The sequence below is a fragment of the Bombina bombina genome, chromosome 5 (genome assembly GCF_027579735.1).
Source record: "Bombina bombina isolate aBomBom1 chromosome 5, aBomBom1.pri, whole genome shotgun sequence".
In the NCBI taxonomy this organism is placed as follows: domain Eukaryota; kingdom Metazoa; phylum Chordata; class Amphibia; order Anura; family Bombinatoridae; genus Bombina; species Bombina bombina.
Genome location: NC_069503.1, coordinates 15,353,265 through 15,366,620, shown reverse-complemented (window position 1 = coordinate 15,366,620; position 13,356 = coordinate 15,353,265). Strand labels below are relative to the sequence as shown.

Sequence of the window (13,356 nt, the reverse complement as noted above, 5' to 3'; positions counted from 1 at the left end):
GATGGCGGCGACGTTGTGGGGGGCAGATTAGGGGTTAATAAATATAATATAGGGGTCGGCGGTGTTAGGGGCAGCAGATTAGGGGTACATAACTATAATGTATGTTGCGGCGGTGTAGGGAGCGGCAGATTAGGGGTTAATAATAATATGCAGGGGTCAGCGATAGCGGGGGCGGCAGATTAGGGGTTAATAAGTGTAAGGTTAGGGGTGTTTAGACTCGGGGTACATGTTAGGGTGTTAGGTGCAGACTTAGGAAGTGTTTCCCCATAGGAAACAATGGGGCTGCGTTAGGAGCTGAACGCTGCTTTTTTGCAGGTGTTAGGTTTTTTTTCAGCTCAAACAGCCCCATTGTTTTCTATGGGGATATCGTGCACGAGCACGTTTTTGAAGCTGGCCGCGTCCGTAAGCACCGCTGGTATCTAGAGTTGGAGTGGCGTTAAATTATGCTCTACGCTCCCTTTTTGGAGCCTAACGCACTGAAAACCCAGCCATTCTGTGAACTCTAAATACCAGCGGTATTTAAAAGGTGCGGGAGAAAAAAAGCACGCGTAGCTAACGCACTCCTTTGGCCGCCAAACTCTAAATCTAGCCGTAAGATTTTAAAAAAAAATTTTTGGGGATAATTTTTGCCTAGATTACAAGTTTTGTCGGTAAAGACCCGCAGTGCTAACGAGCCTTTTTTTTCCAGCGCACCCTTAAGACAACTCTGGTATTCCGAGTTGTCTGAATGGCTGCATTAGCCTCAGAAATGGGAGCATTGAGCCAAATTTAGCTTCCCTTCAACTCTCAATACCAGCGTTGCCTACGGTAGCGGTAAGCTTGAAAAACGTGCTCGTGCACGATATCCCCATAGGAAACAATGGGGCTGAGCTGGCTGAAAAAAAACCTAACATCTGCAAAAAAGCAGCGTTCAGCTCCTAACGCAGCCCCATTGTTTCCTATGGGGAAACACTTTCTAAGTCTACACCTAACACTCTAACATGTACCCCGAGTCTAAACACCCCTAAACTTACACTTATTAACCCCTAATCTGCAACCCCCGCTATCGCTGACACCTACATTATATTATTAACCCCTAATCTGCCGCTCCGGACACCGCCGCAACCTACATTATACCTATGAACCCCTAATCTGCTGCCCCCAACATCGCCGACACCTATATTATATTTATTAACCCCTATTACGCCCCCCCATGTCGCCGCCACCTACCTACACTTATTAACCCCTAATCTGCTGACCGGACATCGCCGCCACTATAATAAATATATTAACCCCTAAACCGCCGCACTCCCGCCTCGCAAACACTATAATACATTTTATTAACCTCTAAATTGCCCTCCCTAACATCGTCACCACCTACCTACAATTATTAACTCCTAATCTGCCACCCCCAACGTCGCCGCTACTATAATAAAGTTATTAACCCCTAAACCTAAGTCTAACCCTAACCCTAACACCCCCCTAAGTTAAATATAATTTAAATAAAACAAACTAAATTTACTGTAATGAAATAAATTATTCCTATTTAAAACTAAATACTTACCTATAAAATAAACCCTAAGATAGCTACAATATAATTAATAATTACATTGTAGCTATTTTAGGATTTATATTTATTTTACAGGCAACTTTGTATTTATTTTAACTAGGTACAATAGCTACAATAGCAATCAGCCAATCGGATTGACCTCACATTCTATTGGCTGATCAGAACAGCCAATAGAATGCAAGGTCAATCCGATTGGCTGATTAGATCAGCCAATCGGATTGAACTTCAATCTGATTGGCTGATTGAATCAGCCAATCAGATTTTTCCTACCTTAATTCCAATTGGCTGATAGAATCCTATCAGCCAATCGGAATTAGAGGGACGCCATCTTGGATGACGTCATTTAAAGGAACCGTCATTCATCGGGAAGTCATCGGCAAGGATGGATGTTCCACATCGGAGGTCTTCAGGATGCTGACGCTCCGCTCCAGATGGATGAAGATAGAAGATGCCGCTTGGATGAAGACTTCAATCGGATGGAAGACCTCTTCTGCCCCGCTTGGATGAAGACTTCAACCGGATGGAGGACCTCTTCTGCCCCGCTTGGATGAAGACTTCAATCGGATGGAAGACCTTTTCTGCCCCGCTTGGATGAAGACTTCAACCGGATGGAGGACCTTTTCTGCCCCGCTTGGATGAAGAATTCAGTTCGGCTGGGTGAAGACAACTCAAGGTAGGGAGATCTTCAGGGGGTTAGTGTTAGGTATTTTTAAGGGGGGTTTGGGTGGGTTTTAGATTAGGGGTATGTGGGTGGTGGGTTGTAATGTTGGGGGGTATTGTATTTTTATTTACAGGTAAAAGAGCTGATTACTTTGGGGCAATGCCCCGCAAAAAGCCCTTTTAAGGGCTGGTAAAAGAGCTGATTACTTTGTAATTTAGTATAGGGTAGGGCATTTTATTATTTTAGGGGGCTTTTTTATTTTATTAGGGGGCTTAGATTAGGTGTAATTAGTTTAAACTTCTTGTAATTTTTTTTATTTTCTGTAATTCAGTATATAATTAGCTGTATAAATTTACTGTGTATAATTTACTGTATACATTTATGTTACATAGTTTACTGTATAATGTCAGTGAATTACCTGGGATAAGATTCTCCTCCTGGCAGTCAGGCATTTCTTTGGTGGATTTGTCTGTTCTGGGATTCATCATCTGTAAAAAGAGCAAAAACACACAAATGTGACATACTTCTCTCTTTTTAAAAAAAAAAAAAATTACAACATTTCACTGACAAAAACAAGACAAATGTGGCTATTTATGGGAGTTTAATCTGTAATGTACGAGAGTTTATATTTTAGCAACATCATGTACTTTCATAAATAAAATTGAACCTTGCTCTCATAAACCTAAATGGAATTAAACCCTAATTAATGTATTTGCTAACACCTGTCTTTGACCTACTATTTCATGTCAAAATAACTGCTGTAAAAAGGTCTATTACACCAGGTTTGTGCAATACATACTTGCGCATTACATATAAAGGTGGTATGAGTTTAATTAAGTGGAAGCTTGTTTATAAGACCAACTTTCAATCACATCATTCCATTCAAAATGCTAAAGGTCACAGAATTTGACAGTCATAAAATCATACTTTTGCATCAGCAAGGCCACTCTCAAAGGGAAATCACCAAACAAACTGGATACTCAAGAAGTTGTATTCAAGCTTTTATAAAGACATTTGAAGAATTGGGAGAGGTCAATGACAAAAAAAGCAAATAGAGATATTTGTTGGAGTGAATTATACCCATTTATTAATACACTTTATCAAAGATGAAAAATATATACAGTATCTCACAAAAGTGAGTACACCCCTCACATTTTTGTAAATATTTTATTATATCTTTTCATGTGACAACGCTGAAGAAATGACACTTTGCTACAATGTAAAGAAGTGAGTGTACAGCCTGTATAACAATGTAAATATTTATTATATCTTTTCATGTGACAACACTGAAGAAATGACACTTTGTTACAATGCAAAGTAGTGGTTGTACAGCCTGTATAACAGTGTAAATATTTTATTATATCTTTTCATGTGACAACACTGTAGAAATGACACTTTGCTACAATGTAAAGTAGTGAGTGTACAGCCTGTATAACAGTGTAAATATTGTATTATATCTTTTCATGTAACAACACTGAAGAAATGACACTTTGTTACAATGTAAAGTAGTGAGTGTACAGCCTGTATAACAGTGTAATATTTTATTATATCTTTTCATGTGACAACACTGAAGAAATGACACTTTGCTATAATGTAAAGTAGTGAGTGTACAGCCTGTATAACAATGTAAATATTGTTTTATATCTTTTCATGTAACAACACTGAAGAAATGACACTTTGCTACAATGTAAAGTAGTGAGTGTACAGCCTGTATAACAGTGTAAATATTTATTATATCTTTTCATGTGACAACACTGAAGAAATGACACTTTGCTATAATGTAAAGTAGTGAGTGTACAGCCTGTATAACAGTGTAAATATTTTATTATATCTTTTCATGTAACAACACTGAAGAAATGACACTTTGCTACAATGTAAAGTAGTGAATGTACAGCCTGTATAACAGTGTAAATATTTTATTATATCTTTTCATGTCACAACACTGAAGAAATGACACTTTGTTACAATGTAAAGTAGTGAGTGTACAGCCTGTATAACAGTGTAAATATTGTATTATATCTTTTCATGTGACAACACTGAAGAAATGACACTTTACTACAATGTAAAGTAGTGAGTGTACAGCCTGTATAACAGTGTAAATATTTTATTATATCTTTTTATGTGACAACACTGAAGAAATGACACTTTGCTACAATGTAAAGTAGTGAGTGTACAGCCTGTATAACAGTGTAAATATTTTATTATATCTTTTCATGTGACAACACTGTAGAAATTACACTTCGCTACAATGTAAAGTAGTGAGTGTACAGTCTGTATAACAGTGTAAATATTTTATTATATATTTTCATGTGACAACACTGAAGAAATGACACTTTGCTACAATGTAAAGAAGTGAGTGTACAGCCTTTATAACTCTGTAAATTTGCTGTCCCATCAAAATAACTCAACACACAGCCATTAATGTCTAAACTGTTGGCAACAAAAGTGAGTACACCCCTAAGTGGAAATGTCCAAATTTGGCCCAATTAGCCATTTTCCCTCCCCGGTCTCATGTGACTCAATGTCATGTTACAAGGTCTCAGGTCTGAATTGGTGCAGGTGTGTAAAATTTGGTGTTATCGCTCTCACACTCTCTCATACTGGTCACTGGAAGTTCAACATGGCACCTCAAAGCAAAGAACTCTGAGGATCTGAAAATAAGAATTGTTGCTCTACATAAAGATGGCCTAGGGCCTAGGCTATAAGAAGATTGCCAAGACACAGAAACTGAGCTGCAGCACGGTGGGCAACACCATAGAGCAGTTTCACAGGACAGGTTCCACTCAGAACAGGCCTCACCATGGTCGACCAAAGAAGTTGAGTGCACGTGCTCAGCGTCATATCCAGAGGTTGTCTTTGGGAAATAGACATATGAGTGCTATCAGCATTGCTGCAGAGGTTGAAGGGGTGGGGGGTCAGCCTATCAGTGCTCAGACCATATGCCGCACACTGCATCAAATTGGTCTGCATGGCTGTCTTCCCAGAAGGGATTATATACCTTTGAGGTATTTGAGTATGCTGTGATATTAATTAGTTGTATTCAACACTCCAAGTTTAGCATTAACTGCCGTCATTGGTGTAGATTACACTTTTTACCAGATTATGAGTGTTAATATGAATGTCAATGTAGTCTCTTTTGTTGTGAACAAATGTTCTCCTTTGTGTTGCTTACCTTTAAGTTTTGGTCATATCTTTCCTTGGATATATGCCAATAGTTATTATTATTATCGGTTATTTATAGAGCGCCAACAGATTCTGCAGCGCTATAAACAAAGGGGAGTACAACAAAACAATTAAAGGGATCAAATGGGTAGAGGGCCCTGCCAAGAGTTGCACTGTTGTAATCCACTCTTAAGAAGCTGATCTACAAACAGCTGGACTCTTAGGCTTACATGCTAAGGGGGTTCAGGGGATAGCAATGGAGGAGTGGAACTGGTATAAAGTAAGGTTAGCATAGGTTGTATGCATCCTTGAACAGTAGAGTCTTTAGGGAGCACTTGAAGCTTTCAAAACTAGGGGAAAGTATTGTGGGGCGAGGCAGAGAGTTCCACAAGATGGGAGCCAGTCTGGAGAAGTTCTGTAAACGGGAGTGCGATGAGGTAACCAGAGAGGAGGAGAGTAGGAGGTCATGAGCAGAGCGAAGTGGACGGGAGGGAGAGTATCTGGAGACAAGGTCTGAGATATAGGGGGGAGCAGTGCAGTTGAGGGCTTTGTATGTCAGAGTGAGAATTTTGTGTTTGATCCTAGAGGCAAGAGGAAGCCAGTAAAGGGATTGGCAGAGAGGAGCAGCAGATGAAGTGCGACGTGTAAGGAAGATAAGTCTGGCAGAGGCATTCATTATGGATTGTAAGGGAGCTAGGCAAAGGGGGGGAGATCAGAGAGGAAAGAGTTGCAGTAATCAAGGCGGGAAAGAATGAGAGAGTGGATTAAAATCTTAGTTGTATCTTGTGTAAGGAAGTGTCTAATTTTGGAGATGTTTTTAAGGTGGAAGTGGCAGGCTTTAGCCAAGGACTGAATGTGAGGAGTGAAGGAAAGATCTGAGTCAAATGTGACCCCGAGACATCGGGCATGCGGGGTAGGGGTAATGATGGAGTTGGCGACAGTTATAGAGATATTGGGGGTGGAGATTTTGGAAGAAGGGGGGAAAATGAGGAGCTCAGTTTTGGAGAGATTTAGCTTGAGGTAGTGGGAGGACATCCAGGAAGAGATGTGAGAAAGACAGTGACACGGGTTAGCAAGGAAGGAGATAGGTCTGGTGCAGAGAAGTAGATTTGGGTGTCATCGGCATACAAATGTTATTGGAAACCGTGAGACTTCATTAATTAGGGAGCCTAGTGATGACGTATATATTGAGAAGGGGACCGAGGACAGAGCCTTGCGGTACTCCAACAGAAAGTGGTGACGGGGCAGAGGAGGCCCCAGAGAAGGCTACACTGAAGGTACGGTTTGATAGGTAGGAAGAGAGCCACGGAAGGGCTGTGTCACAGATGCCGAAGGATTGGAAGGTTTGGAGCAAAAGAGGGTGGTCGACAGTGTTAAAGGCTGCGGACAGATCAAGGAGGATAAGCAGAGAGAAGTGGCCTTTTGATTTAGCTGTAAGTAGGTCGTTGGTGACCTTAACAGTAGCTGTCTCTGTGGAGTGATAGGGATGAAATCCAGATTGCAGCGGGTCAAGAAGGGAGTTTAACGTAAGGAAATGGGATAGTTGTATATACTAGTTTTTCGAGAAGCTTTGAAGCAAGAGGAAGGAGGGAAATAGGGCGGTAGTTGGATGGGGAGGTAGGATCAAGGGAAGGTTTTTTGAGGATAGGTGTGACCAGTTCATGTTTCATCAATGAGGGAAATGTACCAGTGCTGAGGGAGAAGTTGAAAATGTGTGTTAGTATAGGAGTAAGGGTAGCAGAGAGAGAGGGGAGTAGCTGTAAGGGGATAGGGTCAAGGGGACAGGTAGTGAGGTGAGAGCGCAGTATAAGTGCCAAAACTTCTTCCTCAGTAACAGGGGAGAATGAACTAAGTTTCAGGTTATGAGGGTTGTGGTTGAGTGAGAGTATTTGAGGTGGGGAGAGAATGGAATTATGTTGAGAGCTGATTTCATGTCTGATGGAGTCAATTTTGTTAATGAAGTGACTGGCAAAGTCTTGAGCTGACAGAGAAGTTGTATTAGGAATTGGGGGAGGGCGGAGGAGAGTATTGAAAGTGGAGAACAGACATTTTGGGTTTGAAGAAAGATTAGAGATACGAGTAGAGAAGTAGTGTTGCTTGTGGAGATTAAGGGCAGAATAGTAGGAGTTCAAGATGAATTTGTAATGAAGAAAATCAGCTGAACTCCATGATTTTCTCCAATGCCGTTCAGCAGTATGGGAACATCTGCGTAGGTACCGTGTCAGAGGAGCATGCCAGGGCTGGGGATGAGTGTGTGATTACCGAGCAATGGTAAGAGGGGCAAGATTGTCAAGGACGGATATAAGGGTGGAATTATAGTGGCAGATAGATTGTTCAGGGCAGGAAAAGGAGGAGAAGGATGAGAGGAGCAGTTTAAGGGAATTAGCAAGTTGTTGCTGATCTCAAGACATAATGCTTCTGTGAAGTTTGGTGTGAGGGGTAGAAGGAGGGAGAGTTGTAGGAAGGGATGATATGTTGCAAGTAAGGAGATGGTGGTCAGAAAGAGGAAAAGGGGAGTTTGAGAAGTTTGAGAGAGTGCATCGATAGCTAAAGATCAGGTCAAGAGAGTGACCGTCTTTGTGAGTTGGAGAATCAGTCCATTGTGACAGACCGAAAGAGGAAGTGAGTTGCAGAAGTTGTTTAGCAGATGAGGCAGTGGGATTGTTAAGGGGGATGTTGAAGTCGCCAAGAATGAGGGCAGGGGTGTCTGAGGAAAGGAAATAGGGTAGCCAGGCAGCCAAGTGATTTAGAAATTGAGTTGATGAGCCAGGGGGGTCGGTATATGACTGCAACACGTACAGAGAGAGGGGAGAATAAGCAAATCATGTGGGTTTCGAATGAGGGAAAAGTGAGGGAAGAGATAGGATGTATTTGTTGAAAGGTGCAATGAGAGGAGAGTAAAATACCTACACCACCTCCTTGTCTGTTACCAGACCTAGGAGTGTGGCTGAAGTGGAGACCCCCATGTGACAGAGCAGCAGTGGATGCTGTGTCTAGGGGAGAGAGCCAGGTTTCTGTTAGGGCCAGAAGGTTGAGGGAGTGGGAGATGAAGAGGTCATGTATAGAAGTGAGCTTGTTGCAAACAGAGCGAGAGTTCCGGAATGCACAAGTGAAAGGGGTAGTGGCTTTAGATGCAAGAGGAATATGAGTAAGGTGTGCAGAGTTTTGTTTTCTGAGTCTATGGGATGGCACACATGGATGTGCACGGCTTGTCAGTGGTTGGGGACCAGGATTAGGGGAGATGTCACCAGCAGTAAGTAGAAGCAAGAGGTAGAGTGACATGAGATGAGATACAGATTTGCAGTAGTGAGACTGCTTTTGAGATGAGCTGCAGGGGGGAGAGAGAGTGTTTAGGAATAGGTAAAGTTCATGAGTAGAAAAGTAAGGTGAGTTTAAGAGAGATGGGCTAATGAACAGTGCAGGTGGAGAGGGAGAAGTAGTAATTGAATAGTGTACTTTGTTATAGAGACAAAGGGTAGCAAAAAGGAATACGAATATATTGAGCATTTTTACAGAATTGGGAACCAGTTAAAAACATAAGACACAGAATTACTGTAACAATTTCACAAGGGAACAAAAGGTATATGAAACATAATATAACAAAAGTACTGTGTATTCTATAGGGTTAAGGGAATGGAAGGATGTGCTGATCATTGTTTGCACCTGTCATTTCAGGAGAGTGAAAGTTGTGTGGGAGACTATCTATAAATGAGGAAATGAGCTTGGGGTGGGTGGGGTGAGGGGTAGGGTGGGAGGGAAGCTGTTTTCCAGAAGGCTACCTGTGTTAAGTTAGAGGGCAATTGAAGCAGCTGAGTGGAAAAGTCTGTGTATTTTCTCTGAGTTTTGGGAGAGAATGTGTTTCAAATCAAGCTGAAGGGGAGAGATATATATTAGGTTAATGATGGTCCAGCAAGAGTGTGTTAAAGGAGTGGGAGGATACATTTAAGCTGAGGGTCAATCATGCAGAAACGAAAAAAAAAAAAAAAACATCAACAAAATATTACAGAGATAAGACTGAGGTATACCAGGGGTGAAATAAGACAATTAAACAAATAGACAGATAAATGGGCAAGAGCTGCTTAAACTAACTTAACATAATGGCAGACATAAAGTTGATAAAATATGCAATGAGCTAGAGATATGCAAATTATGACTAGCATAGCCTGTAATTACAAAGTCATGGTAGTATATACATTTAAAATAAAACAAAACAAAAGGAATTATCACTAAATATACAAACACATACAATAAAACAACTTGGTAGGTAAAATATAATGAAGCTGTTTTCCAGAAGGCTACCTGTAGTAAGTTAGAGGGCAGTTGAAGCAGCTAAGTGGAAAAGTCTGTATTTTCTCTGAGTTTTGGGAGACAATGTGTTTCAAACAGTCGGTCAGAACTTACTGATTTCCATTTGAGGCGTTATCGCTCTTACAACTGGTCTGTTTCTTTACGGATGGCTGATAGTGTGTGCACACATTCAATCCAGGTATGGTTCAGTCAGGTGATCTACGCGTTTCGACGGGATGCCTTTCCCAAGATACCTGACACTGTTAGGGTCCTTCCTTTTGTACTCTCATCAATTTAACCCTTGAAAGTCCTTGATAGTTGTTATTTTATAGTTCTATAATTGTATATTCTTAATAATTTTTATTTCTTTCAATTGTAATCTTCAAGGGGCTAAAAAGATATGTATATTTGTTTTTAGTCCTATAACGCCACTGTTTGCTTTTTTCAAATACTTTCTTACACTATAATTTGGGGAGTATAGTGTTTATCTGGGTGCGGCAGCTCTAACATGTTTTAGATTGTATCCCAATTTTGTTCCAAATCAAGGACAAAATAAGGACTGGAAGACCAAGAAAAAATTCAAAATCTGATGAGAAGTTTATCAAGAGTTTCTTCTTTGAGAGAAGTCCAGCAAGAACCTGGTAGCTTCATTGGCATGCCAAGTTGATCCTCCTACAGTCTGAAGACGCTTGACCAGGAATGGTCTTTGTGGAAGGGTAGCAGCCAAGAAACCTTTTTTTCAGAAGGGGAACAGGGTGAAAAGGCTAAGATATGCTAAAGTACACAAAGAATGGAATGAAGATCAGTGAAAAAGAGTATAATGGAGTGACAAATCCAAGTTTGAAATTTTTGGGTCCAAATGGCAACAATATGTTAGAAGAAGAGTTATGGAAGATGGAAGAATGAGTGCTTGTGGCCTTCAGTGAAACATGGTGGAGGGTCTGTCCTGATTTGGGGCTGCATTTCTGCCAGTCGTGTTGGCGATATTGTACAAATTGATGGGATCATGAATGCTGAAAAGTATAGACAGGTTTTAATGTATCATGCCATTCCATCTGGAAAGCACCTGATTAAGAATGGTTTTATTTTTCAGCATGATAACGATCCCAAGCACACTGATAAGGCAATGAAATCATATTTGGAGAGAAAAACAGCTGATGAAACACTGACAGTCATGGTCTGGCGTCCACAGAGTCCAGACCTGAATATTTTACAGGCAGTATGGGATCACCGGGATAGAAAAATAAATAAAAAAAGACAACCTAAATCTAAAAAGGAACTCTGGAAAGTGCTGAAAGAAGCCTGGTATAGTATATCAGAAGATTACTTCAGAAAACTTCAGGGCAGTCTCCCCAATAGAGTTCAAGATGTGTTTAGTGCCAAGGGAGGCCACACTAAATACTGACTTCTGTCTGAAGAATATATTTTGTTCTTGAAATGTTTTTTTTTAAATATATTTTATGTACATATTTCCTGTATTTTCTGTTTGTATCTTAATAAAGAGATCGAAAAATAAAATAGATGGTAATTAAAACTATCTATATATTTATATCTATCATCTATCTATCTCTATATCTATCTAATGTTTTTTGGAAGAATCAAAGAAAACATAGCATTTTCATTATTTTCTTTGTTTTGCCAAAAATGAAAAAAGAAAATTAAATATTTTATTTTATTTTAAAAATTTCAGTTGGTGTATTCTGTTTTCTGATGCAAACAGGCATTATCTATCCAATGATAGAAACCAGGAAGGAGTAGGAGATTAGGCTAAAACTTTCTCTCAGGCTGTCAGTGGAAGTCTGGGGTGTTTTCTAGCCAAGCAGCATTTTTAGGGGAAAGGAAGTGAAAGGGTGTTTTTAACTTATTGCAGAGCTGCTTAGATCTGTGGAGGAAAAGGAGGTGGCTATGGACAAACATGTCCAGTGCTTTTGTCACAGTAGAACTGTGCTACATGTATTTAGTTGTCACTCAAGATGGAAATATTAATATTTGGCAGACTTAGAACTCTGTATTAAATCATAAAAAATAAATGTAGAGAGTGAGCAGTGGAGAACTTTTTGTAAAGAGTAGAAGCACTACTACTGACTTATTAAAGACCCTCAAAAACTTTACTAACTACAAACACAGAGATTATTTCTCTGCATTTTTTTTTTTAAATATTCTTTATTTAGGAGGTAGTTACAAACCGGGACGAATGAATACCACAATGACACAGAAATATATGAACATATACAAGTCATGGGTGTCCCCTGAAAGGAAGTTACACAACATAAGCGTCATCCCATATCATAACGGCACATACAAACAATATATTCAACGAGAGACTTTGTGTCATAAACTAACATGTAACATGACATAACTTCCTATTTTATAATAAAGTTCTATCTTAAATTTACGTTCACATCTGTAAGGTCCAGGAAATGTCCAGTGAGGCCCGCAGGCTAATTGCAAATTCACATGAGGACCAAGTGACAGTTGAAAGTAACAATAAAACAGAACCAATACAAACCAGTGATACATTAACATTACAAAAGTATGGTTCAGCTATAATTAAACAGGATTGGAGTCCGTCTCAACACAGTGTTATTTCATAACTAAAATATGAACTGAGAATTGGGTAGAGACTGCTTAACTCTGCCTATGCTTGCAGAGAGTTAGAATCACCCCTAACCACAATAAATCAAAATATGAGGGGGGCGGTAAGTTAGACTCATGGGGGGATTATAATACAGTACCATCCCAATTAGCTAAGGCAGTGGAACATCCCAATATATAACTGCACCATAGGAGTGAGAGTAGCACCTCGACTATGTAGCACTGTGCAGGAATCCCTCGAACTTTTAGTGACCATGAGACATAATATAGGACACTAAAAGTTGTATGCTAAATTGCCAAATAACCACTCATCCTCGCGAAAAAATTGCCTCTATCCTGTAGGAAGGCACCATTTTGATATAATAGGTTTTCTGTGTAGAGATATATAAAGCGTATGTAGACATTATCTACTTAAGTTAAGTTGAGAAAGGGACCAGAGTGAATAGGTGTCGCTATCATCTGGAAGGCGATATGCCACTTCTCCCCATCCCGGTCGCAGACAGAGGAGGCCCACTGCACATAAATGAAAAGCGGTGAAATCCCAGAAAAGGGATATGACCACTAGCTAAAAAAAAAAAAAAAAAGAAATATGGTAACCTGCACAGCCACACAGTAAGGCATGATAGATATAGACATTTGAGCACAATTGTGTCTCATTTATAACTTGCATATAAACATCCTGTTGCTGGGAAGGCAGCTAAAAAATAAACATAAAAAATAGCTCCAATACACTTTTAGATCTCCAACTTGTGGATCTTATCATACTGTCCTGCATAAAGTAGCACCATTACCAGATCCAAGGCGAAGAGGCCTCTCCAACTCAGGCCAGCATGACAGAATTATCGTTCCATCTATCCGATACCCAAGAGCTGGTGCAGTAGGACTCTGCTGATACATCCGGACTGATTTAGGGAATCTGAACTTGCAGTTCCGTATAGGGCTCCAGACTCTTGTAAGCTGTCTTGCGATCTACTTTCGCCTGTGTACGAAGGCAGACAGTCCTGGGGGGGTATAGCTCCCACATAGGAAATACAGTGTCCCATACCAGTTCCAAGGCATTGTAGTATGTTTCCATCCATAAGTAGGGAGTATCTATTTGATG

General features: G+C 40.2%; 1 protein-coding gene across 1 annotated transcript in view; it reads right to left on the bottom strand.

The window, feature by feature from the left end:
* LOC128661234 (uncharacterized) overlaps positions 1-12,875 on the bottom strand; it is an 87,705-nt gene extending 74,830 nt beyond the window's left edge. Inside the window, exons 1-2 of the mRNA XM_053715514.1 lie at positions 12,852-12,875; positions 2,629-2,698 (exon numbers count right to left, since the gene is read on the bottom strand). Coding sequence (XP_053571489.1) covers positions 2,629-2,698; positions 12,852-12,875 — 94 coding nt within the window. The remainder of the gene's footprint in view (positions 1-2,628; positions 2,699-12,851) is intronic.
* Positions 12,876-13,356: the final 481 nt, after the last annotated feature.